The sequence below is a fragment of the Rhyacophila brunnea genome, unplaced genomic scaffold (assembly GCF_057557595.1).
Source record: "Rhyacophila brunnea isolate RB1 unplaced genomic scaffold, BYU_Rbru_1.0 scaffold_4, whole genome shotgun sequence".
Lineage (NCBI taxonomy): Eukaryota > Metazoa > Arthropoda > Insecta > Trichoptera > Rhyacophilidae > Rhyacophila > Rhyacophila brunnea.
This window is the reverse complement of record NW_028233068.1, coordinates 17,545,270-17,572,764: the sequence shown is the minus strand read 5'-3', so window position 1 is coordinate 17,572,764 and position 27,495 is coordinate 17,545,270. Positions and strand designations below refer to the sequence as shown.

At 32.9% G+C, this 27,495-nt stretch overlaps 1 protein-coding gene across 1 annotated transcript; it reads right to left on the bottom strand.

Annotated features, from left to right (window-relative positions):
• Window positions 1-23: 23 nt before the first annotated feature.
• On the bottom strand, window positions 24-27,495 carry LOC147067019 (trypsin-like). The gene is made up of 9 exons (XM_085954451.1): window positions 27,247-27,495; window positions 16,396-16,499; window positions 14,930-15,128; window positions 13,883-14,031; window positions 11,239-11,354; window positions 8,522-8,683; window positions 4,549-4,678; window positions 1,466-1,597; window positions 24-564 (listed from the first exon to the last, which is right to left on the bottom strand). Exons 1-9 carry the CDS (start codon window positions 27,317-27,319, stop codon window positions 397-399), a joined length of 1,233 nt encoding a protein of 410 aa, XP_085810577.1. The 5' UTR covers window positions 27,320-27,495; the 3' UTR covers window positions 24-396.

Below are 27,495 nucleotides of genomic sequence, written 5' to 3'. Positions count from 1 at the left end.
GCTGCACAAAAAAACATAGGTAATAAAAGATTTTGTATAGTTATACTTTATTAATGCAGATATTTTTACAATTCACATAATGACAACATTATTGTTAAGTTAGCAATATAAATTTACTTCCGCTATAACCGAATTATACCCAGAGCTATCGGAATCTTATGGTTTCTGGATTCGGTGACGGTTCCTTTTCCAGTTCTGGTTCTATTTACCCCTATACAGATGTAAAGCGCCCTGAATAATGTTTTTATTTTTTTGTTTTAATGTAGTTTTCTCTATAGGTGTGCCATGGATTATTTTGCACACCTGTGCGAGGCGGTGTTTTTTTTTATAGTTCACTTCATTTAGATTTATTTATATGGTTATCGGTTTATTGTTTTAAATATAGGTACATGACTTCTATGGCCAGGCAACACTTTCGATCCATGGGACGTAGGCCGCAACCCTAGTGTAAATTCCTGGAACACCTTTCTTCGCGCATCCTTTACCCGTAGACACAACACCTACTACTGTATATGTACAGTAGACATTGGGGTTCTGTATTTGCATTGGACCACCGGAGTCAGCCTAAAACAAATTATACAGGTTTAGCATTTTCAACATATCGTTTTTTGGCAGATCTAGCGTTTTTAATTTGATTTACTAATGGCAAGCAAAAAATCCAACTAGTACCTACTTATAAAATTATTATCAAATACCTTAAATAATTTTCATAAAGTTATGTCTTACAAATGCTAAAATATTAAAACAATTTCTTTGGAAAATCAAATTTCCTGTCTTTTTGTAACATGTTTTTGATATTAAAATAAATAGGTACGATATACAAGCGAATGTAAAAAATCCATTTATTATTAGTTGTATGATTTAATAAAAACCGTACGCTATTCTTCAAAATTTGTCAATGTGACAATTAAAAAAATAATAATATTACTAGTTATTAGATTTAAAAAAAAAATAAAAGATGTCAGTTTTTACTCTAGCATATTTTTGTTAACAACAGTTGGCTAATACTTATTTATAAAAGAAAAATTAACCATGAATTTGACAACCTAATTGAAAACCAAACCATTGGTAAAAAAACGCAAGAACGCAGTGGAAGCACATTGAGGGAATAAATACTACCTAGAATCTAGATGTTAGGGCACCAAATATTATGGTGAGGTGGATACTCTAGTGGAAACTATCTAGAGGGAGTCAAAGAAAAAAGTGAATTAATACTGTGGAAGAGGACTGGAATGATGGAAAGGTCTTGAAACTGGAGAGGATTGGCGAGGAATAGGAGTTGGTGAAGAAGGCCAAATCACACCTTGGGTTGTAGCGCCGAGGAAGAGAAACAATAAGACCCATACCGTTTCAAATTCAACCAAGAGTCACAAAATCTATGTTGATTTTTTAAAAATCATTCGGCTGTTACTTCTTGAGTCCCTTTGGTTTATCAATCTTATAGTCTCAATTTTTTTTTTGTTACCTGGCAAGAATCTTTGATTTCCGTTCTGTGTCCGTAGCAAATTTGAGTTTCATCGAGTACACCTTGTGCCTGGCGTGTTGACGGTGGATGAGCAGCAGAACACTCTTCGTGCAAAAATTCTTCCAATGTCACCTGATCAAAAAAGGTATACGGTAAGAGGATTGTGGTTCATTAAAAAACGGTAGGAACGATATTGTTTTATGGAATGATATAAAGAACGCTCGCTTATCAGTGGGACTTATATACCGTGTCTGATAGCTCGCCATATATTATGTAGGTACTTAGTGAAAAATAACAGTAGTGGGGGTGGTGTCTAGAGACCATAGAGTAAATACAATGGAACCAGGGGATGTTACACAATAAATCTATTAGTTAGCAAATTAACATGCCGTTTATGTATTTGGAACTAGCACATCACACAATATCACTATGTTCGATCCTACGAGGATCATTATTATAATAGGTCTCCACAGGTAGTGATATATTTTTGTTTTTTACAAGAAATGGATATTAGTCACTTGCTCAACTAAAATACCTATATAGGTACGTACGTATACTTTAAGTAGATACTATAAATGACAATAATATATATCGCACCCCCAGTAAGATACTGTCGTAAGTCTGAAATGGGCGTTTTTGAGTTATGAATGTGGTTGGATTCGTATTTTTTTTTGCTATTTTAATAAAATACTGTCGCATCTCAAACTCAAATAGTGTCAGAGAGAAAGCACTTAATACAGTACATTACTTTCCGAAAACTGTTAAATCGATAATAAAATAGTGTTGTAACTAAGTTACGACAGTATTTTACAAGAAGCTTTCAAAAAATCTAAAACAATACTTTTCAAAAAAATACTGTTGTAACTCTGTTACTACAAGAAGATCTTGAGATACAGCGTAATTTTCTCACTAGTTGCATGGATATTATTGTTCCAAAGTATTCAAACAAAAAAAACTGGAAGCAGCAGAGGCAACAATTTTTGTTATCAACTTCAATTAAATGGAAGTAAAATAGAAGAAGTATGCAAAAAATACTTTATCAACACATTTGGGGTGAGTGAAAGGTACTGCTCCACTGCGTGGAAAACAAGAGGTCTACTTTCCGGAATGCCAATTCCAGAACAAAGAGGTCATCATGGCAATCACAAAAAAATTGATGATGATTTAAAAAATGATATAAGAGCTCAAATTAAGTCTTTCCCAGTGATCGAGCAACATTATTCGGGTGCACAGACGTCTAGATTGTATTTAGATGGTAAATTAACAATTGCTGAAATGTATCGGTTATACAAAAACAACAAGCTGACAGCAATATGCTATTTGGAAAAGAACGTTATTATATGCATCCATATTTAATGACGAATTTAATATTGGCTTCTTTAAGCCTAAAAAAGATTTGTGCGTTGAATGCGACCTATACAATAATTCTTCACCAGAAGAAAAAGAACAACTTCAAGAAAAGTATGAGACACATCAACCTGGAAAAAAAGAGGCAAAGGATGCAAAGACCAAAGACGTAGCAGAATCCCGAACTAATGGCCAAAATAGCGTCATTAATGTAGCTATATATGATTTGCAGGCTGTTTTACCGCTTCCTTGCGGAAATGTGTCAACTTTCTACTATAAACGAAAGTTGGTCATGTACAATCTTGCAGTCTATAATATCACTGAAAATATTGCAAACTGACACATGTGGGATGAGAGTCAAGCTGCATGAGGATCCAATGAAATTGGTAGCTGTGTACTCGATTACGTAAAAAATATCACCACACTGAGCATTTTATTTTTTACAGAGACAATTGTGCCTGGCAGAATAAAAATAAATACATTGCTGCAATGTATTTATATGCCATCGGGAATTCACAAAAAAATAAAACGATCTCTCATAAGTTTTTGGTCACCGGGCATAAACAAAATGAAGGCGATATTGTCCATTCTACAATTGAGCAGCAGAAGAATAGGGCTCTAAAAAGTGGACCAATATTTGTGCCCAGCCAAATGGTTACCATTGTACAAACAAGTAAGAAAACAGGACAACCATACATTGTTAAACCCATGGCGACAAATAATTTTCACAACATGAAAAAACTAGCAGATAAAATCGGTAAAAATTATAACACAGATGATAATGGAGAAAAAGTTTTGTGGCAGAAGATTGAAGTTATAAAAGTAGACAGAGACTAGCCATACATTATTTTTTTTAAACCAGTTAAGTATCATAAAAAATGTAGGAAATTGAATGTTCGTCAACGGCAAATAGGTAAACCGTTACCAATGGCCGGTCTCAATTTATCCAAAGCATATAAGAGCGGCCAAAAATAATGACAATTAAAAAGAAGGATTTGCTTTCTCTCTGCACTGCTAAACATCGTGAATTTTATTATGATTTTTTTGCTTCTCTTCCAAGTGATGTTTAAAAATTAAAAATCGTACCTAAAATTTTTATTTTCCCATTAAATAAAATAATTAAGTATTTTTTTGTTGTTTTGAACTAATAATTGTATTTTTTATGTTTTTTTCAATACATCTTTAAAGATTGTACCATAACTTAATATTTTGAAAACCTTCCTTTACAGTGCCCAACAAATTAGTCGAAATTATTAGAGTGATAGTAGGGAAATTTATATAGAAAGTATTGAGTTGATTCAAATTTTACCATGAAATTTTCAAATATCCTAATAAAATACTGTCGTAACTCAAAAATATTCAAATATCTCCATTTGTATATGTTTTAGCGAAAAATGGTGAATACAGTTGAAAAAAGATCATGTTTTTCCATAAAAATGAGTAATAATTTTTACATTCAGACTTTTCCTGTATTTACAAAGAATATTTGAATCTTCAAATGGCTCTCCTGCAAAATGCCAATTTTTGGATTACTACAGTATTTTACTGGGGGTGCGATATATATATATACTTAAGTCAAAATGTTTTTGTTTGATTTTCTTTTTCTAATTGCATCCATATAATGTATTATAATTATTGAATTTTTACGACAGATTAAGATAAAGTTTGCATATTTTAGATTCGATTTTAATTTGATATTCTTTTGTTTGTATTACGTAGGTAAAATAGGTAATTACCTTAAGGAGAACATTGCTCTGCTCTCCCTTTGATTTAGTGACACCCCACCCAGTGATAACTCCTTTGGAGATATCAGCAGGTGGTCCTACATGGAGACATGCTGGAATTACAGATGGCCCAAATGTTGCACTGCAAAGTAAACAAGCAGATAAAATAGACTTTTTAATAAAAAAAAAATAACAAAAAAACATATATTCAATAATTGTGAGTTGAGGACATACGAATAGTTCTGGATCATCGACTATGTTCGGCCTATAAGGGAAAACCTTAGACATTGACGGTGAACCGAAAGTGTAAAAACCAAGAAAAATTCATTCATACATCAATAAGAAAAGCAATACAACGATATATTTAAAGATAATAATTCATCTTTATCAATTAAAATAAAAGATAATAATTATGTACATATATCAATATATTATATTCTCAATTCTGAAAAAATAATATATTAAACACTCAATCCACGATGGCCGAGAGGCTTAAGCGTCGGTCTATAACGTCGTGGGTCCCAGATTCGAATCCTGGGTCTGGAAAATACACACATTGCTTTTCAAATTGTGTTTGAGTCATGGCACTTTTATTAAATTACGTCTTTCAGTAAACTCACTCAAAGCTCACTTGAGAGCGTCGCAAGACTTGGGCATCTGCTCCTGAGACATTCTCAGGCGTAAAAAACTGCTGATACTTCACATTCAAACGTAGGCCACGTGATACGCTCGATTAAAACCAAGTGTGGTGCGGGGCGGTTTGCTTTGGATGGGTCTATGTTTGTGTCATGTTTGAGTCAGAGTATGGACCTTATATGTTGTGCAAGTGGTTAACATCCATTTCCCGTAAAAAAACTGTTAATACAAACCTTGGCTTAATTTACCGAGAGTACACCGCAGATAAACGTCAGATTTTTATAGTCAATACTTGAAAGCATTTAAGCGACACTTTTTGAGCATAGACAATAATTGAAAAATTGCTATTATATGGCTTAATCGCTATTATAAGCGTAGACAATAAGAACAAATATAAAAATCTTTTACAATGAATAAAATTCAAACATTTTCAATTACCTAATAAAATTCGCCGTTTTCAAAAATCAGTAAGTATAGCATATTAGAGTTCGCCAATGCATTTCATAAAATTTAAATAATTATAAAGTAACCTTTGACACAAAGACACTCGTGCACTTTCGTATAAAAACGCTCTAAATAGGTAGGTAAGTATGCGAAAATACATTTTTCAAAATAACGTTATAGATAACAATATTTTTTATATAAAATTTAGCCGTGTTAACTAAACGATATTGTTATTATTTCAGATAATTCCGACTCAAATTTAATCAATAAAATAAGAAATACGAGTGAAAATGGCTTGAATGGCTCTTACTACGGGCGTGAAGATCTCTTCACATAAATTTTGCTGCCTGTATGATTAGCTTCGTTCTTTAATTTAAAAAAAACAAGTAGGTTCATTTTCTTTTTAGTAATTATCATTTGCTTTTTCTCTCTCTGGCACTTTGCATTAGAGTAAACTCAGTCAGAGCTCACTTTGAGCGTAGCAATCTAAGTCTTGGGCATCTTCTCCCAGGACACTCCCAGGCCAATTCTTAGATGCTTCACATCACCAATTGACGGGTCCCGTAATACTCTCGATTAAGACCGATGGTGGTACGGGGCGGGTTTGGTGGAGGGACTTTAACTTCAATGGCGAACTCTATTATGCTACACTGATTTTTGAAAACGGCGAATTTTATTAATTTAAAATGTTTGAATTTTATACTTACATTGTAAATGATTTTTATATTTGTACTTATTGTCTACGCTTATAATAGCGCTTTCGCCATATAATAGCGGTTTTTTCGATGATTGTCTATGCTCAAAAAATCTCGCTTAGATGCTTTCAAGTATTGAAAAAAGAAATCTGACGTTTATCCAGGGTGTACGGTCGTAATATAGAGCCCAAACTCCACTGAGGCCCACATTGATCTAACAAAATATTAAATAATATATATATCATGTCATATACGTAATGCCAAATGTTGCAATATCTTACGACCTATAATAATTATTACGAATCAATTATTACATACTCAATTGACAATTATACCGGATATGTTTTAGTCAGCGCTCGAAATGGAAAAGTTTACGAACCGGTGCGCTCCACAAATTTTAAAGATATTTACATAGTTATCAAATTTTATGTGTATCTTATAAAAATAAGTGTGTTAGATTTTCTATTATATGGTCTATTTAGCTCAGACGGTCAACATATTTTTTTCCACGAGACGGAGCGATAATTTTACCAATTTCACGAGCCTGAACGCCGCTCCGGTGCGCTCCGGTCCATTTCGAGCCCTGGTTTTAGTAGGCTACGTACTTAGGTTAAATTAGATGCAAATTTAAAATATAATGCACGTGGTTACAAAATAATAATTTGAAAAAGTGCTATAACCACGGATAACTGTTGTAAGTACCAAATATGGATTTATTCTCGATTTTAACACGACGACGCGTATACAATAATAGTCTTAATAGTATTTATTAACATATTTTATTTGGTCACGAAATATTAATTTCTAAGAGAAATGAGACTGATTATTTAGGCTAAGCTCGCAAAGATATTCAAAATTCTTCATTTATGACCTTCATAGATTTGTTGCGACTATACCTATTAATTTTTTATTGATTGCCGAACATGACAAAATCTATATACATATAATATTTTAGTATGTACTCAAATTTAATATGATGTAGCAAAAACACATTTTGATTATTATTTTCTAAATTAATGCCAAGATAACGTTCAGTATATTATACTAATAATATGATTCGTAATTTATAGATGTAAAATGTAAATAGTATTTGCTAAACGGGTTCTGCTACATATTTAAAAATGTTTTTTTCCTCTACTGACAAGTTAACATATTCGAGTTGGTGTGTTATTCCACGAGGTAGTCGATATTATATAATATAGGTATGCCAAAGGATTGCATTCGATTTCTTTTGGGTTTTAGACAGTCAATAATATTATTAAAAGTGAAAAGAGTTTAATTATATGCTTTTTTAGTACGTATATATATACATATTTCATATTTAAATTCTTCATTTTTCTCTGAAAAATATCCACATATATGTCAAAATATTTCATTTTTAGTCGCATACCTATAACGTTTCAAGTTTGTCTTGTAGATTGTTACAAAATATTATTTTAAACTTTCAGATAGGTGCAAATAAATATGTATGGTAGGGTGATTTTGAAAAAAAAAATAGATGTACCTACATTCTACCTTTCTCTACTCTCACCTACTTATGATTAGAGTTGGGTATTTCCCGAGAAAATCTCAATCTCGAGATTCCGGATTTCCAGAAAAGAATTCCCGAAATATCGAGAAATTAAAAAAAAACCTGTAAAAATCCTAATATCAGTGTAAAAACAGACAAATTCCAAAAATATATGACTTTTTTTATTTATACAAACAAAATAGAAATAGGAAAATAAAAATAATTCAAAACATTACTTATTAAAATAGGATTTAAAAAACACAGACTGTTAATCGCTGCGTTTGACAATCAATCGTGTATGCTTTTGAGACATAAAATTCCCTGATGTTGAAAAAATTGCGCTCATTTTGAGTCGACGTTGGCTTAATGCCCCGATCAGTCTCTGAACGTTTTGTGTTTTGTGTCCAGTGTTTTCATATAGAAAATCGTTATTAATTTGATAATAAAGAAATCCGCAATCCCGGGAAAAGATTCTCGAGATCCGGGATTTCCCGAAATGTTAAAAATTTCAATTCTCGAGATTCGGGATGGAAAATCTTGAAAATTTCTCGAGAATTTCCGTCGGGAAATTCTCGAAACCCAACTCTACTCATGATATTGTAAAATTCATAATGGCAGTTGTTGCAACAATATAAATTCCAAATTCCCAGGCAGATGTGGGTACACAAGTTAATATAAATATTAAATCTATACAACTTACTCTCTATCAAGTTTTAACAAAGCAATATCATTATACTGTGATGTGACATCTTGCTTTGCCCTTTCTGGATGTTCCACAATTTCTGTAACTTCAAAGAGCAGCCTTTTGACGGGACTAGCATTTAATTCTGGAGATCCAAGACGCACAAATGAAACATTAGTTCTGGAAAAAAGATAAACAAATAATATTATTATGCATTGTTACTTTATTAATTATGTTTGTTTTAATTTCAAAAACCGTTTAAAAAAAAACTTCAAATTATGGTCAGTGGTGTAATATATAATATAAATATAAATATAAAATAGTGACCGGTCGCAGTTTTTAAATATTCATTTTCCTCCCCGCTCCTCAACCTTTTCCAAATCAAATGTTTTAAAATTTCGAGGTAAATACCTATATACCGAAAATTTAAAACACTAATGTCAACGATTATTTAGACAAAAAATCGAAGCGACGAGATTTTAAAGATCAATATTCACTTAGGAGTTGAACTAACCAATCAATTCACATTTTTTCATTTATCGACTGTTTTTAACTTTAAAATAACAGCTATAAATATAATTATATTGATTTACGCGACTCAAAACGATTTTATGTAACATACTATTGATGAACATTGGAGAAGTGCCGGAGCGATGCGCATGGCATCAATATACCACTGATTATGATGACGTAATAATCCATAATCTAAATCTAAGTCGTCACTCAGGAAACTTGCATGACAATAGAAATAAATGGTGTCTTTATTTTTACAAATTATTACGAAACCACGAAACTACTTACTAACTAGTTCGATTTTAATTATTTTCACTATTCCAGTAATATTATTAAGGTTACTTTGGATAATTCTCCTAAAAGGGAGACCGTGATAAAATATTATAAATAAATTTGACCGTTCAACTTAAATTTTTTTTGATATTCTTTTTTTATTAAAATGAATGCCTCATAAAATGTTGATTTCTAAAAAAAATACCCGTGAGTAATCCCCCAAAACAGAGGCTTTGCATATGAATAGGCCATTTTGCTGTTTTGAAAATCAGCGGGCGATTTAAAATGTTCAGTTATTAATAAAAATAGTTAACGAGATTAGTGCTTGTGATTTCTTAACTTTTTTCGTTTCTTGGGATTCGAAAAACACAAATTCTCCCTAGAGTATTTTTTCTCAAAAGTATGATATTCTCGAGAAATATTTTGAAATATTTTTTAACTCACCTTGCCTGAATTTTCTACCAGGCGAATCCATTTGAGTTCAAATTTGAGACTTTTTAGGCTTTTCTTCCTAAAAAAATTTTCATGAAAAAAACTGTTCCGGTCGAGATTCACTTTTTTTAAAAATATTTCTTGAGACTTCTCATTTGTCAATACGAGATTTCTCGACCTCGAAACCTTTACATGATTTGCATGGTGAATTAAAAAGTATCTCACATTATCATCATTCCAAATTTAAATTAAAAATCAAACGCAACAACTATTTTATTTTTATTTTTTATATATTTATTCGTACCCCGTGGCTCAATAGCTTTATTGTAGATACGATAAAAAATATTCATATTGAAGATGTGCATTTAGATGCTCTTTACCTATAATTTGAATATTTTTTAATATTTTTAGCCGTTTATGAGATATAGCTGAAAAACTAAAGGTCATTTTTAAAAATAACGGCCATAGCAAAGCGTGCACCTATTCCTTTTTGGTGTTTTTACTGGGTATCAGCACTATGCATAGGTAATATGCAATCTTTTTAAAAAAGGAATTGCGTTATTTTGACTCATTTGAAGAGTACCTACACAAATTAAGTTCGAACGGCATGATTTGAGTTATCCCATCTCCACCCGCCATGTATATGCAGTCGCGATTTGTACATGACTGTCTTCCACGACGCCATAAATGTGTTAGAATGAAAAGATTTTAATGCCACAGTTCCTTGTCCCGAAACAAACTGCACGGGACTGATGTAGCAACCATGCACATTGGTGCTTAAAGAAAGAGTTTTATAAAATAAAAAAGAATCTTCGCTTGCTTTGCCGTCATTTATCTTTAATGACATGAAGTGTCCTCTATACCCATCTACTGAAACTCTGCCGAAACAGAGGAGCCAGGAGCCAGGAGTTGGACGGCAATCAGGCCGTTCATTGGTTGGTTTACTGATATTAGGCGGGTGCAATTAACGATGTATTGGGTGATTAGCATGGAGCGGTTTTCAGCCAATGAGTTTTTTTTATCACCAAGGCTGACCATAGGCTCAAGCCGGGATAAGGAATTTCTGGTTACGATGTTGATAAATTGATTAATGTATTACCATTTTACAACAATCATCATTTTCTACAAATAGCTTACCATTTTCCATCCGAAGAATAAGCAACAACTAGCACTACTACCGAAATTCACAGTTTCGCGCCCCCGCTTGAATGTAGTCGGTCTTGGCCTAAACTATACATGCATGATTTCCATTTATAAGGGTGTCTCCATTAGCGTAGCGAATAAATCACACTTAATTTTTGACATAATTCCTAATACTATGACTACACTATGTCCCTGAGATGTCAAACTTCTAAGGCTACGCCTATTAGAAGAATTTTTTGACATCATCGGTAATTATTTAAATATAATAATGAAACATTAATTATATATAATTAAAATGTTCCCATATACCTAATTTGACACCGACAAACCCTTACGATATTTAATAAATTTATTCAAATTGGTATTTATATTACCCAGCCTTTCGACTGAAAAGGCAGTGAGCTGCAGTCATCACCCATCTTTTGTTGATAAGTGTGCCGCCGCATTCCCATAATGCATCATCAGCTGTATCTCCGAATCCCAATAGCGCCTGTATAAGAAGAGATTGGTAATATTAATTAGGTAGTAAATCTTCCGATTAGCGTGCCATCGTCAACCCAAATCCAAGGGCTACGATCATAGATGTATTAAATAAAAAGAGGGGCAAGGAATCGGCTTTCACATACAAGGAATGAAGCAGGCCAACAATAAGCGACAACTTACGAGAAAAAGCGATGCGATAAAAAATGCAGGCCATCAAGGAGGATTTATTTTAGTAATTATAACGTACCCATATAATATAATGTTAACGTGGAAATATTACCGCAACTTGATTACCAGCCTGCCTCACCATACTTTTTCACCATTCTTGCCTGCTTCACCATACTTTCATATAACCTGCCGCCTCTAGGCTACGATCCTCTAAATCCGAATAGCGACTGCACAGGTTAGAGGAGATTAGCGATAGCTACTAATTACTGATTAATACCTACTTATTTTATAGTTGGTTAATTCAAATGTTACTCTTGCAGCGTCGTTTGCTTAGAAGTTTACTCTCTATTCTTCCGTCCGAACACTACAGAGCTGTTATAAAACGCAGTTTACAGAAAACAGTTCTCATTTCCCAATGAATACGACAGAATATTCATCAGAATCACCACTGTCTCCACAGGACCTGGCCGAAATCGGTTTTCTAATTATTGATAATAATAAAAGTGTATAGGGCAGTTTTGAGTCATTCATAATGGAAACTCAATAGCGTCGCAAAATATTAACATTTAAAAAAAAATAAAAGAAAACATTAAATAATTATAAGATACAAAGAACTTTTTATATACAAAGTTTTTAATTTTTTTGTTGAATCATATAAACTTGACTTGACTAGCTTAAACGATCAAAAAAATTTGTACTTGATTGAAATAATACTGAAATCTCATATTGATTTCCATAGTAACGCACGTATATAATTTAAACTATAATAATTTAGTTGCTAGGACCTCTGACCCCTAGCAATCAATAATAGTGGATTGGATTACGGATTTCTTCCGAAATAACTTTTCATGCAAAACAGAATTAACTGAAAATGAATTCAATTCTACTTAAAGATGGCTAAAAGTATTAAAAAATGCAATGTCGTGTTCTGATATATTCTAAAAGTTTCAAATGTCTAGCTAGTCGGGAAGTTAGTTAAAGATCGATTGCAAGATTTGTACTGGATAAACAACCACAGGACAAATAAGAATACGACCTAATAAAAACGTTGTAAAAAATTATGTAATGGGACCGTTTAGCTAAATCTTATACCTATTGTGTTCCATATTAATAAACATATAAGTATTATACTTCTGGATTATGTATGTATTATATTATATTAATATTCTTTAAATAGTGACGGATTGTCCGTTAGGCTACATGGGGTATATTTCAAATGCCCTTTCTTATGACAAATTATTGATGAATCATATTAAACATTTGGGGAGAGTAATTGTATTTTGTTTAATCGTAATATGTCCCAATTAGAGTATACATTAATGGTTTCGGTAAACTGGTTTACTGCTTAATGTAATTTAATTACTTACTGAATTATCTGTAAGCATTTCAATCAATTTAAAAAAAAGTTTTGTAAGTCTATAGTCACCAATATCTTTAGGTTTAATTGTTGAACCTTTATTGAATATATGTACAGCAAAAGGTTTATTAGACAAATTACAGTATTCTTATATGAGATTTGGTATCAAAATATAGCAATCTGATTCAAAAAATGATAATCCAATAATTTGTAACGGTAACAAAGGTTTTTTTTTGTAATAAATGCCTTTTTTAGTGTATTTTGCTATCTCTATACTAAGAAATATTGTATGTTTTAGATCCATTATAGTGGATAAATTTAACTAAATTAACTGAAATAAATACACTGACAACAGGGCCACAGCGATAAGACTTTGGATCAGGGAACTCAGAAATAATGGGCACTGAAATACATAACGGGTAAGGCGATTGCAGGTAACCGACTCGAGTAAGGAAGAATCCGGGATAAACTTACACACGTTTCAAGAATACGTTTTACGTCGTATACTGAAAACTGCTCTCGGTTTATGCATTTACGCTCATTTAATGTTGGTGTTTTACACACACTATTGCACGTGCATAATGCGTGCTTCATTTTCGTAGGACACTCACACATTCAAAACCCTGCATCAAGATGCGGCGTTTGAAAATAGCCTATCGGTATTCTATTTATTATCTGTTCTATGCTTTCGATGTTTTCGTTCGTTGATTAAAAAAGGAATGCACAGTAAACTGTCAAAATATGTAGAATCTTGTCAGCCAAAAGTTGATAAGTAGGATAAACGTTTCTTAATTAATAACCTTTTTAATTCATAGGACTATTTAGAATACTGAAATGATAGAAAACACTTAAATATATTTAAAAAAAACTTGATCAGGTGTAGATTTTATAGAAGATTTCAAACTTTGAAATACTCAAAACTCCATAACATGTTTTTGCAACTTTTGTCAGTAATCCAATGAATTTTGTAAATATGAAGTTGTTTACTCGATAGCAAATAAATGACTTACCATGTGCGGGAATTCATTAACTCCAGCAGGTACACCGCCAACAACAAGACTTTCAACGTAATGAGAGCACAGTTCCTCTCGCTCTCTCGGACCTCCAAACAAGAGACTGTTCTTACATCTGAAGATTGTGTTGGCCAGGTCAATGCAATCTAAAATAAAATAACATTACTACATTTAAGATCAATGCTTGTTATAATTTGTGATATTGATTCCGATCTAAGCGGTCAAAACCTGCCTGGCGCATTTATTCTATACACAAGACGGCTATCGGCCGCTATCGAGGGTAGTTTTGTATCGAATAACAATACTAACTGTAATAGAATAACATTATATCATATATACTTATTTTTAATTTCAGACACAATTGATTACACTACACACGTGATACACATAGTAATGGGTCTAGGACCGCGCCAAAAGTAGTCGCCGCCTGGGTGCCAACCCGAAATTGCCACCCCCCAAATATAAAAATATTTTTTATTGGAAATAGTTGAATTCATTATTGTATTGTCATCGAAAATGAAAAATTATTTTAACATGGAACATGTTTTACTCATGATCTCTGACGCAAAAGCGTTACGAAAAATAGACGTAGAATAACTATAGACGCGCAGCCCGCCCGCGGCCCGCGCCCGTTTACTTACGATTATTTTCATTTTACGTTCAGTAGCCTACATTTTACGCGACGTATTGTTCGTCTGTTATTATTACTTCTTTAGTTTTATTATTGTATTTGCATAATGTTCAGAAAAGAAAAATTGTTTCAATCCTTTGGATTCGGTTACTTTGACAAATAAATTTTCTTTCGAATTTGGAAAACCAGCATTCAGAGAATCAGTAGGCAAAGCATGTTCCAGGTTTAATAATTTTAGCCGTTAGCCGACAGGGTTTAAGTAACCATTATCTGAGGGTCCCTCTTTATTCAACAGATAAATAACAAGATTTGGGAATGTCATATTTTGCATTAAACGCTCATATTATTTGAAAAATGCTTGATAATTTATCTTATCAATTTGTTGAAATATAATGGTTTCAAAATAATCTTACAATCCCATGATTTTTGACCAGTCTTTACAGCATTGGTAAGAGCTTTTTCCGGTAGTGGTGGGCATCCTTCTTCCGAAGCTGACCCTCCGGGAGACCTAGGAGTGGTTGTAGTTGTTTTGGTATATGCAGGTTTCGAGGCTGGCTGGTCGGCGTTTTCAACACAGCACACAATTGGCAGACTCCCATCATATCCACAAGTCTAAAAGATAACATAAATATCTATAATTTTGAAAACACTTCTGAGAAAATATATTTTAACCAATAGAAAAAATCTTTTTGAAAAAAAGTAAGGTCTCGAACCAACATCTCTCGGGTATCGCGCCCACGCACATTGACCACAATTCTGAATTACAACAAATTTTAGCTAATGGCTTTTAATACTCACTGAAGCGCTTTCTAAATTAAGCTACTATTGGCAATCGGTTTTTGTATTTTAAATAAAAGTAGGCTTAAATTTATTTACTAACCGACGTCACGGACCACTCCAAATTTTTTGTTGTAATTTACTAACACGAAAGCCGGAACTCAGCCTATAAACTAGGCATCTGTATCCGATTTGTCTATGCTATCAACGAACGAATAAAAAAGTCGAGCTGTCAAAAGTCGAAAGTTGCGATTATTGTAATGTCTTCCGATAATCCTACAATTTTGTGTTATTTATATGTAGACTTGCATAAAATAATATAGCACTGAAAACAACGCAAGTTTTACATTTTCTGAATTTCATAAATACAAATAAAAAAATAATTGATAAATCTGGCATTTCCTAGTGTGTAAATTAACAAATTAATCAATAAAAATGTTTAAAACCATTACCTACAGATTTTTTTCGGTCCAAATGATCGCGTATTAATAATGTCAAATCGAATTTACGTGGTGACCGACGGACGAAGTCTGGCAACTCGGAGAGTAAGATATCAAACATGTTTGAAATCCAACGAGCCTGGTCTGCGGATTTAAAACTCCGCAGATCTGGGGTGCTCCACGCGAAAAAAAGTCCGAAGACTGTAGACTTGCGTGCCAATGGAGCACAGGCTTAAGTGTTAAAAGCTGATATTTTTTTTATATCAGCTGCAACGGATTAAATTCCAAATTGCACTGGTTATCGTAGGTATGTAAATTTCTATCGATACGCAATTCGAAAAACCAAAAAAGCACTTGTTTAATATGTTTTTGTATTTTTTGCGGTTGGTTACGAGCACTGGTACGGGCCGGTTTGGTTTGGCGGCAATTTCTGGGCAGCAATGTTTGGGGAGTTTTGTCGGGGTACCGAAAATGCATATTGGTAAGGTGTTGCCATCTTCGATTATTGATTTTTCATAAAAATATTGTCGCGAATACCAAATTGAATAATTGGCGCGGAACCGGAGACAGCACTGCTTGGAGGCGCCTCTTCAAGTCGATATACTCCACGTAAGGTTTGGACATGGGCAAAGAAGAAAGTAGAATAATTCTGTCATAGATACCTGAGGATTGTTGCCATTTTTGAGTTCTTTAAGAGCTGCGTCACAACTGTTGATTTTAACACAGGTTCCTGGGGATCCGGTCTGCGCGAAAATACACCTACTACCTGTTTTAGAAAAAAATAGGTATATAGTGGCACTTCACAGATGTATAAAAATATTCCGTTCCAAGTGAACTGAAACACACCGGAGCACCTCGTGTCTCCGTCTTGTGGACAAATTAAAAAGGCGCTCCGGTACGGAAATTATTATGACACTCATTACATTAATTTACATTTTTTAAACAAGTTTAATAAGAAACTTGACATGCCTATGTTGTATATATTAGTTTAAACAAATAATAATACGATTTTGTGTTGTTTTGTTACAAAGTTTTTAGGTGATCTTAACAAAAATTATGATTAATGAGGATTGTGTATCTACTAGTTCATATGATTTGGATTTTGTATTCGACATATTTTTGAAAAACATTTTTTTTAAATTGCCTTCTTAATTTTTTTATAAATAATACCAGATCGTGTTTGGTAAATAATACGAATACATCGTGGACGAAAACATATTTACCACAGTTTGCACCAATTTTCTGCAAGTTGCAGTGTATCTTGCCTGATACCGAATTATGCAATCTAATAGAGTTTACTGAGTTTACTAAAAACCTTAAATGTAATGGAAACAGCTCTCCACGGCGGAGCTACATTTGACAACGTGTGTTTTGTGAATAACGATGACGTCACATCGACGTATTCGACATGTTGCAGACAAGACGAGTCTTGATGTGCGATCAGGCTGAAGTGTATGAATGCGAATAATTGTGTCGTAAAGGGGTCTGTTTAACTAAAAGTAAACGTTGCTCAAAAAACGGGGAGAAGAACAGAGATACCAGATCGAATATTGGATTTTGCGGAAAATCCCTGCAAACATTAGTAGTGTTTTTCGATAATGGGAAATTTTATGAGTTGAAAGTGGACATAGTCAAAGGAAAATTATATATTGAACTAATCACATTATTTTTCAATATATAATCACATTGATGCAATAGCTCTCCGTGAATAACCCCTCGTTATTACTGCAGGTCATGTGTTTATCGCTAGACTCAAAGTGTGAAGTGCATGGGTATAGTGAATGTACCCGGAGAGCGACGAGAACCTATAAATAGTAGGTGGGGTAAATGTGGAAGTCAGTTATGCCTGGCATATGTTGTTAACCTCGCCCCTCCCCCACCTTAAAAATCACTAAAAAATTTCGATAATTTTTCAAAACGGACCCCCCACACATTTTTTCTGTAGTTCTCTGTTTTCATATATGGCGCATTTTTTAATGTCCTGGGCGCTAAATAACCGTACTACGCCCATACCCTATTTAATGATAATCAAATTATGTAGACTGTATAGTATATTATGTTTTATAACTTTGCACCTTTTTGCACTTTTTACTCCGCTGATTCGCCTCTTTGCCTAATTACCTCATATAAAATTAGATCAAATGATATTCACTTGTATTAATAAATGTAGTATTAATAAAATAAATAGATAATACTTATATATAAAGACATATTTTTAGAATTTGCCTCATCTTCATCCTAGAGCCGGGAGTGCAAAGTTATGAAGAAGCAACTTTACCCTATATTGCTTTCTACCTGTGTATTTGGCTTTTATCAAATCGCTAAATTATTGGTTGATGTTAAGTGCATAACAAACTCGTTATTACGTTAGCGCTAAAATGTCATATTTCATAATTAATTAAAACTAGTTTTCAAATCTGTTTCTACACGAATGATAATTTGAGGACAATAAAGGTCAGACAAATAAACACAGATCATTTCAGCGACGTCCCGTGGGGATAGGCAGCAGCCCACCTCCGCCATTCACTCTGGTAGGCAAGCCATGCATTGCATAGGGACGGCACATTATGAAGGGCGGCGAATGAAGGAACGAATACAAATATTATCAACATGGGTTTAGTTGTGTGAGCCGGCTTACATGCGGCTTATGTATTACAGACAACGAAACTACCTACTTCTAAAAAACTAAACGAGACTAAAACTGCCAGGCACCATGCAAATATTTTTCAATCTTATCATCAGTTTTAAATAATATTCAAAATCAAACTGCGTCTCTCATATACGTTTAAAACTAAGACGCTCACTTAGTACCTACTCTTGTAATTATAAGTTCGGGGGAGAGGAGTTAGAACATTGCCCACTGAAGAGGAAAGCCGATACATTCACGACTGGTCCTACCTTTCGCCCCTCCCGTTGTATATATGGATGACCTGTCATTTCCTGGCATTGTCTATAGAGTGCTCATACTGACGCATCTGTCGTGTTCACTTGTCTTAGTAGAGTGGAGTATTCTTAGTTTCAGATTTCTTTCAGATTATTTTAACGTATCTTGGAGACTTTGGAGTTCATCTGATTTAGTGGTTCTGTGTTATTAATAATTGAAAGTGACGATCAAAGTAAGTAAACTTCTTCTGTGTAAAATAATATTATAATACACTAGGACGTTTGTCAATGTCACAGTCGATTCTAAACGACAATAACTAATAACTTATTTATACTCTTCAGTCATTATAGAATACCAATCTCTGCTTGCAAGTACGTTATCAATAAATAGTATGGCAGTGGACCACTCGTTGCTTGTGCAGAAAGTTGTTCAGGCTTTATTAATCTAAAGATGGCGGTGGTTAGACCCAAGACCACTTCCGGTGCTAATGCCATTCCGTGTATAGTACTATCGTCTCTGGTAGACAAATCAGAAGTCGCGCGCGGTTCTCATCAAGTACCAAGTTACGAAGGTGAGAGTCGGAGCCACGACGACTTTTTGGAATGGCACCATGAATTTTTGAATATACTATGCCATAGGATTCCAAACCTTTTTTACCCTACAGCATCTCCTATATATTATTATCCTACAGCTGTCCCGATGTTTGGCGAGCGATTGTGTGCCTTATTCATCACGTCCGATGGGTTCAAACGTCAAACACACTAATTGAATGTTCGAAATTCAAATAGGTCATATAGAGTATGAAAGGAAGGGTTTTCCGAATTCAAGTTATCTTGCGATATAATATTGATGTTTCTCTAAAGCTTTCCGGCACATACGTCACTTTATTGACAATAAGGGAATTTATTTTTTCACAATGTTTGCAACACTCGAACCAACTAAACAAATATGGCCGCTTTAAATTTAAAATGCGTTTTAACCGATATATACAATCAATTTTCACAAACTAATCATAATACGATTAATCGATAAACATATTAGAACTGATTTATTTAAATTTTTATGAATTAAGTTCTTTGTTTAAGTTAAGTTTCTACACCTCTGACGGAAATCAAGTCTTTTGACACTATAAATTTATTACGCTATGTATACTAACATACGGTATTTCAATTGACTCACCACATATTTACTTATCAGATGCATTCGAGTGACTATAAGTTGAAGTGAGCACAATTTTATATAACTTAACACAGTCACAAAAAAATCACTTTTAAAAACTAGGTAACATCCGTCATTATTTGTTGTTTGTGTAAAAAACGACAGGTGATATTATTTACGTCTCATAATGATTTAAAAATGCACAGCACTATATAATAACTCACATTTATAACAAGCACCCATAGATAACTATAAATATTCAAATAAACAATAACATTTATACGAATTCCGATTAAAACTGATAATTTCATTGAAACGCGGGCGTACGACATATCGGCGTTTTACGATACCAAGGAAAATTTTAAAATATGTCACTTTTGTTTTTTTTTTTGTAAGGCAGTTGAATCAATTTTTTTTGAACCAATGAAACTTATATACATTTAATTAGCTCATTATAACCCAAAAATATTTAAAAGGTATCAACCAGTGTTGCCAACTAACATTTTCAAAGTTCAGTAGATTTTTTGATTTTTTCTTCAAAACACCATTGATTGACAAAAATGTATGAAATTCAACGATTGTGTTTGGTGAAAGCGTGCATATTGACATAATCTCACAAGTGTCTTTTAAAAAAACATGAAAAAGTGACTCACAAATATCATAATTACTTCTTTTCCTGACAAAAATTTCAGTAGATCTACTGAAATTTCAGTAGACATGGCAACACTCGATCAACCCAGTGTTGCCAAGTCAAAATTTAAAAATTCAGTAGATGGACATGGCGACACTGACTATGCGATCAACCCAGTGCTGCCAAGTCAAAATTTAAAATTTCAGTAGATTTTGACAAAAAATTCAGTAGATTTCATAAAATATCAGTAGATTTTGAAAAATGTGTTTTATTAGATATGATTTAAAACTAATAAGAATAACAATAACTAATAATATTAATTTATAGTAAACAATGATGATATTAATGGGTAAAATGGCGCTCTTGGGTAGAGTTACAATGCTTTTTATGTCAATTTAGAAGTGTATAACATCAAAAAAGGTCATGCCTAAATCATTTAAAGTTTTTTATTAAAAGAATCATCAGTTAATTTACAATTATGGAGAAACACAAATATCAGTAAATTTCTTGAATTTCGAAAAAAAATCAAAAATTCAGTATATTGGCAAAAAATATCAGTTGATCTACTGAAATTTCAGTAGACATGGCAACACTGGATCAACCATAGAATATTATTTCAAAATTTGATAACGTAACATTTTTTTATGGCTGTTAAATGATAATTTTTTAAACCAATGAAACTTATATTCATTCAATTAGCTCATAAAACCCAAAAATATTCAAAAGGTATTTAACAATAATAAATTGGTGTTATACATATTATTTAAATCATCAACCAGGATCAATCCACTGCTGGATAAAGGCCTCCCTAACCTGATTCTATTCCTTTCTGTCATTTGAATTCCTGTATTTATCAAAATCGGTGATATTATATTTATCCTCATATTCATATCGTCATCATAATCATCGACCTGAACCAATCCACTGCTGGATAAAGGCCTCCCTACCCTGATTCTACTCTTTTCTGTCATTTGAATTGCTGTATTTATCAAAATCGGTGATATTATATTTATCTACATATTCGTATCGTTATCATCATCATCATCAACTAGGATCAATCCACTGCTGGATGAAGGGTTCCGCAACCTGATTCTACCACTAGCAGTTAAACGAATTTGTGATACTATACCTATTTATATCATCCTTATCAACATCGACCTGAACCAATCCACTGCTGGCTTAAGGCCTCTCTAGCTTGATTCTATTCCTTTCTGCATTTTAATTGCTGTATTTATCAAAATCGGTGATATTATATTTATCTACATATTCATATTGTCATTATCATCATCGACCTAAACCAATCCACTGCTGGATAAAGGCCTCCCTAGCCTGATTCTACTCCTTTCTGTCTTTTGAATTGCTGTATTTATCAAAATCGGTGAAATTATATTTATCTACATATTCATATCGGTATCATCATCAACTAGGATCAATCCACTGCTGGATGAAGGGTTCCCTAGCCTGATTCTATTCCTTTCTGTCATTTGAATTGCTGTATTTATCAAAATCGGTGATATTATATTTATCTACATATTAATATCGTCATCGTCACCATCAACCTGATCTAATCCACTGCTGGATAAAGGCCTCCTTACCCATATTCTACTCCTTTCTGTCATTTGAATTGCTGTATTTATCAAAATTGGTGATATTATATTTATCAACATACTCATATCGTTATCATCATCATCATCAACTAGGATCAATCCACTGCTGGATGAAGAATTCCGCAACCTCATTCTACTACTATCAGCGAAATGTCAAACTGTCTAACGTGAATAAAAAACCCATCCCGAAGAGAAAACTATGGCGCCATCTATGCATACTTCACAATTATATTAAAATCCAACACCGCCAAGCCGTCTGCAAGACCTAGCGAGACAGACTGGCGAGAGCCAGCTGGCTCAGCTAGTATTTTAAAATATCGGTAGGGCGGCGGGTACCTACCACCTATGGTTTCAGTTAAACGAATCACAAAAGAAAACGCGTCTGTCAGATATAATGTAATGTAGACGAACCTGAGGCACGCGCCCATCAAGTACCAAGTCACGGAGGTGAGGAGTGGGAGCCACGAGTCACGACGACTTTCCGGTCTGGCACCGCGACTTATCATTTATGTTTATTCCATCGTCTCAAGTAGACAGATCACAAAAGAAAGTGCGTCTCTCGAATTATATATACAGATTCAAACAAAGCACCCGGTTTAATAGAAATGTATTTGAAGGTTGCAACACACACTATTGAACATCTATAATCTGAAGTTCATTTTAGTAGTACACTCACATATTTAAAACCCTGCGTCAAAATGTAATGTAGGTATATCGGAATTATATTTATTAATCTGTTCTGTAGTTTGCCAACTATTTTCATATTATTAATCTTAAATCTATCTTAAGCTAAAATTATTTTGTTTACATGATGTACAATAATAGAATACTTAGTAAAAATTGTGTAAAAATAAAATGCTGTCAATTGTGTAAAAATGGTACAAACCAAATGTGTCAAAAATATCAACCAAATAGCACCTCAAACTTGTCACAGTTGTGTAAGTGTCTAACTTAATTACCTATATGTACTATATTTATTTATTTACCTTTTATATGTAAAATTTTAAAAAAATCGGTGTGTGTACTTATGTACGCGCGTTAGAAGTTATACTTCTTTGGCGTAACAAAACAAAAACAAAACTTGTGATAACCTAGATTCATCGACAAGCTCTTAATTATCTTGTTAAATTACACACTAAAGAAAATGGGCCGCTTATTGGAACACCGTTGGTTTATTTCTATACTCTTTAACTTATATTACTAAATTATAAATTTATTTCTCGTTGTTTTTATTTTTAAAGTAACAAACGTTACTCTTGATGTTTAATCGTTTGTTTACGTAAGGAATTGCAAATGGCCGACAATAATAAATTCGCTGCCTAGGAACGGAACAATTCTACTATCAAACTTGCGTTCGCAGCTAACTTCATACTGTCGCGCACTTTCGTAACGGTGCGCGCGCGCAGCTCTCGATTTCACTCCCTACCAAACGACCCAAAAGAAATATAACTTAAAAAAAACTCCTGATTTAGTGGTAGGTATATACAGTAAAACCTCGTTTATCCGGACCTCGATTATCCGGATTTTCAACTATCTCGGATATAAAAAAACAAAGTGAAACTATTATGAAGTTTACTAATTGTTTAATGTCAGAAGATGGAAGCGCAGAGCGGAAAGTTATGAAAAAAACAGGAAATAAAGAAGTTGAAGAGTGTATTTTTACATGGTTCATACAAAGCGAAAGAGTCACGTCGGTAATACAACCGATGGATGAGGGTGTAATAGAAACATTCAAACGTTTATATAGAAAACATATGCTTCGACGATTATTGCTAGCAGACGTAAATAATGAAGAAACAGTTATTAGCTTCTACAAGAAAATAAATTTAAAAGATTGTTGCTACATGGCAGCAGATAGTTGGAATTATTTAGATGTGTCATCTTTGAAAAAATCATGTAATTTTTTTTTGAAAAGACCATTTATTAGTAAGTTCCAGTAACGCGGTAGAACCTGCTTTAAGCTTTATACAAAAATCGATAATTGATTTTTTAATAAAAAATAATTTATTACACATTTATGTGTATGTATGTATATGTAAATCTAGACAAAAAAAATATTCATACTGAATATAATTGTCTTTCCCTGTCAATTATGATTTTTTTTCGATTATCCGGATTTTTCCTTATGGATTTTCTTTATCCGGACTATCTTCATCCCCAATTAGTCCGGATAATCGAGGTTCTACTGTATTGTGTTAGTAATATATACCTATCCATTAAATACATTTCTTAGATATTGGAGACTTGAAATGATGATAAAATATAAAAAGTGACGTCCTTAGACAAACTGTTTAGGGACGTCACTGTTGATCAGACGTGTATTAGCACATTTTAATGGAAATTAAATACAAGGTTACACTGTTTTTGCATTTTTCTCGGTAACCAGGAAAAAAATGCATGGGTGAGTTTGATTATATGTGATATGTCACATATTTTTCCTTACTGCTTAACAGGAGCACACGTGAATGTTTAATACATTAGTTTACAAGAACATCATCAATATGTATTTGTATAATATTATAATTCAGTGATTTTCTTCCGTCTTATTAATGATGTAGGTAGGTATATATATATATTATATTAGGTGAGTTATATATTATATTATATTAAGCGAGTTTATATGTATAATTTTGTTTTTGTTAAAAAATAATGTTTTAAAAGTAGGTACCTTGTAAAAGTATTATTAAAGACTAATATCTCATTAGTTAACTCGATTAATTATTTTTCTTAGAATTGACGATTTACACCTCTTGAGTGTAGCATTTTTATTGTTATAAAGAATTTTGACCTATTATTAGGTTTGACGATTTATTATAATAATATGCTGTCCAGTGTATTGTTATTAATAAGATAGGGTTTTTACTAATTAGGTTTTTTACTGACACTTCAGCTATTCATAATTTGTTTGTTGTATTTTTTATTGTAACCTCTGACTAAATACGTAGGTAATGGAGTTTTTACCTACTTTACTGTATTGATTTACTATATAAGGTAGAGTTAAGGGTGTTCGTTGTCAGTGTGTGTTTGCCTTTGGTGAGTGTACACGACGCCTGAAGATGCCGAAAGGCGAAACCCGGGTCGCAAAAAACGACTTAAATGGAATAGTACAGAGTTTGAATCCATTAGAATTTAAATTCAAATTCCATCACGTACCTTCGGTCGAAAGTATTAATTTTAATTGAATTCAATACGGAAAAATGTCTGTATGCGACTGCGATAATTATTATGTATGAGTAGTTGATACAGTTTTTTTCTATACTTAACCATGTTATATTGGTTTTATTTTCTTTCTTGTCAAATTACCGTTTCTGCAACTTGACCAACGCAATTTTTATATGTTAATACAACAATTAAATCAGATTGTGCGTGAGAAATATTTTTTTAATCTTTAATAACAAATTGTAAGTACCTACCTAATATATTTTTACTTTTAGACCGCACGCGCGTGCGAGAAGCGCTGCGATGTGCCAACCCCTGTGGGTCTCTTTTATATAACAAAGGGCGGCTATCGACGGTAGGACGTATAAGAATAATCAAAACTGGTTTCGTCCGCTTTAAAGGGACATGTTTGCAAGTTGCAACAGAGTTGGCGATGTTCTTTAGAAGCGGACAAAACCAGTCCAGATAATATTAAACTAAGTAAGTAGGTAGGTACCTAAAATCAATACCTACTGTAGATACAATGTGTTTTATTTTAATTAATACAATATATTTCCAATAAGAATAAAATTGTTAGTTATTACCATAAAAGAAAAAAAATCTTAAATACCTGTTTTCGCGAAATAATTGCATAGACAATAGTTTTATTTTCATACAGAAATAAAATAAAAATGTATCGCTTATTAAATAGGTACCTACATACATAAATATCGCCTAAACTGGTTTGCGGTCTTTTCAATACGAACTTATGTGCTTATTTCAGCCTGCATCACTTCATAAAAATTTTAGTGAACGGTTTCACAGATATAATTATGATAGAAATGTTTGTGTTTTTTTGAATGGGGATAAGAGTGGTGTATTTCAACAATTTGGGCAATTTCCTGGGCACGAAGCTGTGAGTTTTGCTCGTAGTGCTAGTCGTTGCATATTCTTCAAATGCAATTTGGTAAACTGTTTGTAAAAAAGATGTTTTTTGTATAATAGAAATACATTAAGTAATTAATTTGTACGAAATCTTCAATCAAAATTTTTTAATAAACAATTGCTTTTATTCAACGAATAATTCACAAGATTTAAGAATGTAACATTCTACAAGTACCTACGGTGGAACAAAAATATATAATTAAGGTAGACATACGTAATAGGTACTTTGATTTAAAATACAAAACTGTCACTGACTGCTAAGTGTCAATAATAACGAAATTTAGAAAACGCTTCAAAGAATACTGTAAAAATCACAAGTAGAGTTGGGTTTCGGGAATTCTCGAGAAATTTTCGAGATTTTCCATCCCGAGTCTCGAGAATTGAAATTTTTAGCATTTCGGGAAATCCCGGATCTCGAGAGTCTTTTCTCGGGATTCGGGATTTCTTTATCAAATATTAATTGAAAAAATGATTTTCTATATGAAAAAAGTGGACAGAAAACACAAAACGTTCAAAGACTGATCGGGGCATTTAACACAACTAAGCCAACGTCGGCTCAAAATGAGCGAAAATGAAATTGTTTTAAAAGCGTACGCGATTGTCAGACGCAGCCATTGACAGTCTGTATTTTTTGAAATTTTATTTTAATAAGTAATGTTTTTAATTATTTTTGTTTTCCTTCTTCTATTTTGTTTGCCTTCTTTTGGAATTTGTCTGTTTTTACACTGATTTTTGGATTTTTACAGGTTTTTTTTTTTAGAAAATTCAAAATTTCATCATTTCGGGAAATCCCGAATTTCGAGATTGAGATTTTTTCGGGAAATACCCAACTCTAATCACAAGTCAACTTTGTCGCAATTAGATAGTGTTCAAGAGCACATGGATCGCGAATCTCGGGGGGCGTAGGTTTAAACCTGCTGGGTGTTGTATTTTTTTCAAAAACTAGTGGTTATAATATATTTCTCTGACGTATTTTCAATGTATGGACGAAAATCTTTGTTACTGCGAACAAGTTACCTCATTGAATTTCAAGATAATCAATAACTAGTACTATCATCGTAACTTGCAATTCAGTGTCCCGTTGTCTATAAATTGGCCTTCCGAATCTAATCATTATACAGTAGGAAAATGATAATAAGAAAATGTTTACCTTCGTCTTGAGCTATTGTTGACGATATCATCAGCATGACAACATATAGCAACCTTTCTTTTAATATTACCATTTTTGATGCAAATAGGCAATAAAATAAAATTAATAAATTAACAGACGCCGGAAAAATAAAACAATGTATAGACTCGGATATTTTAAAAACCCGTTTTTTTTACTTGTAAATACGTAAATATTGTATGTGAAATTATCAACAAGACATCCATCCGATGTCACGGCACAGAAACTAAT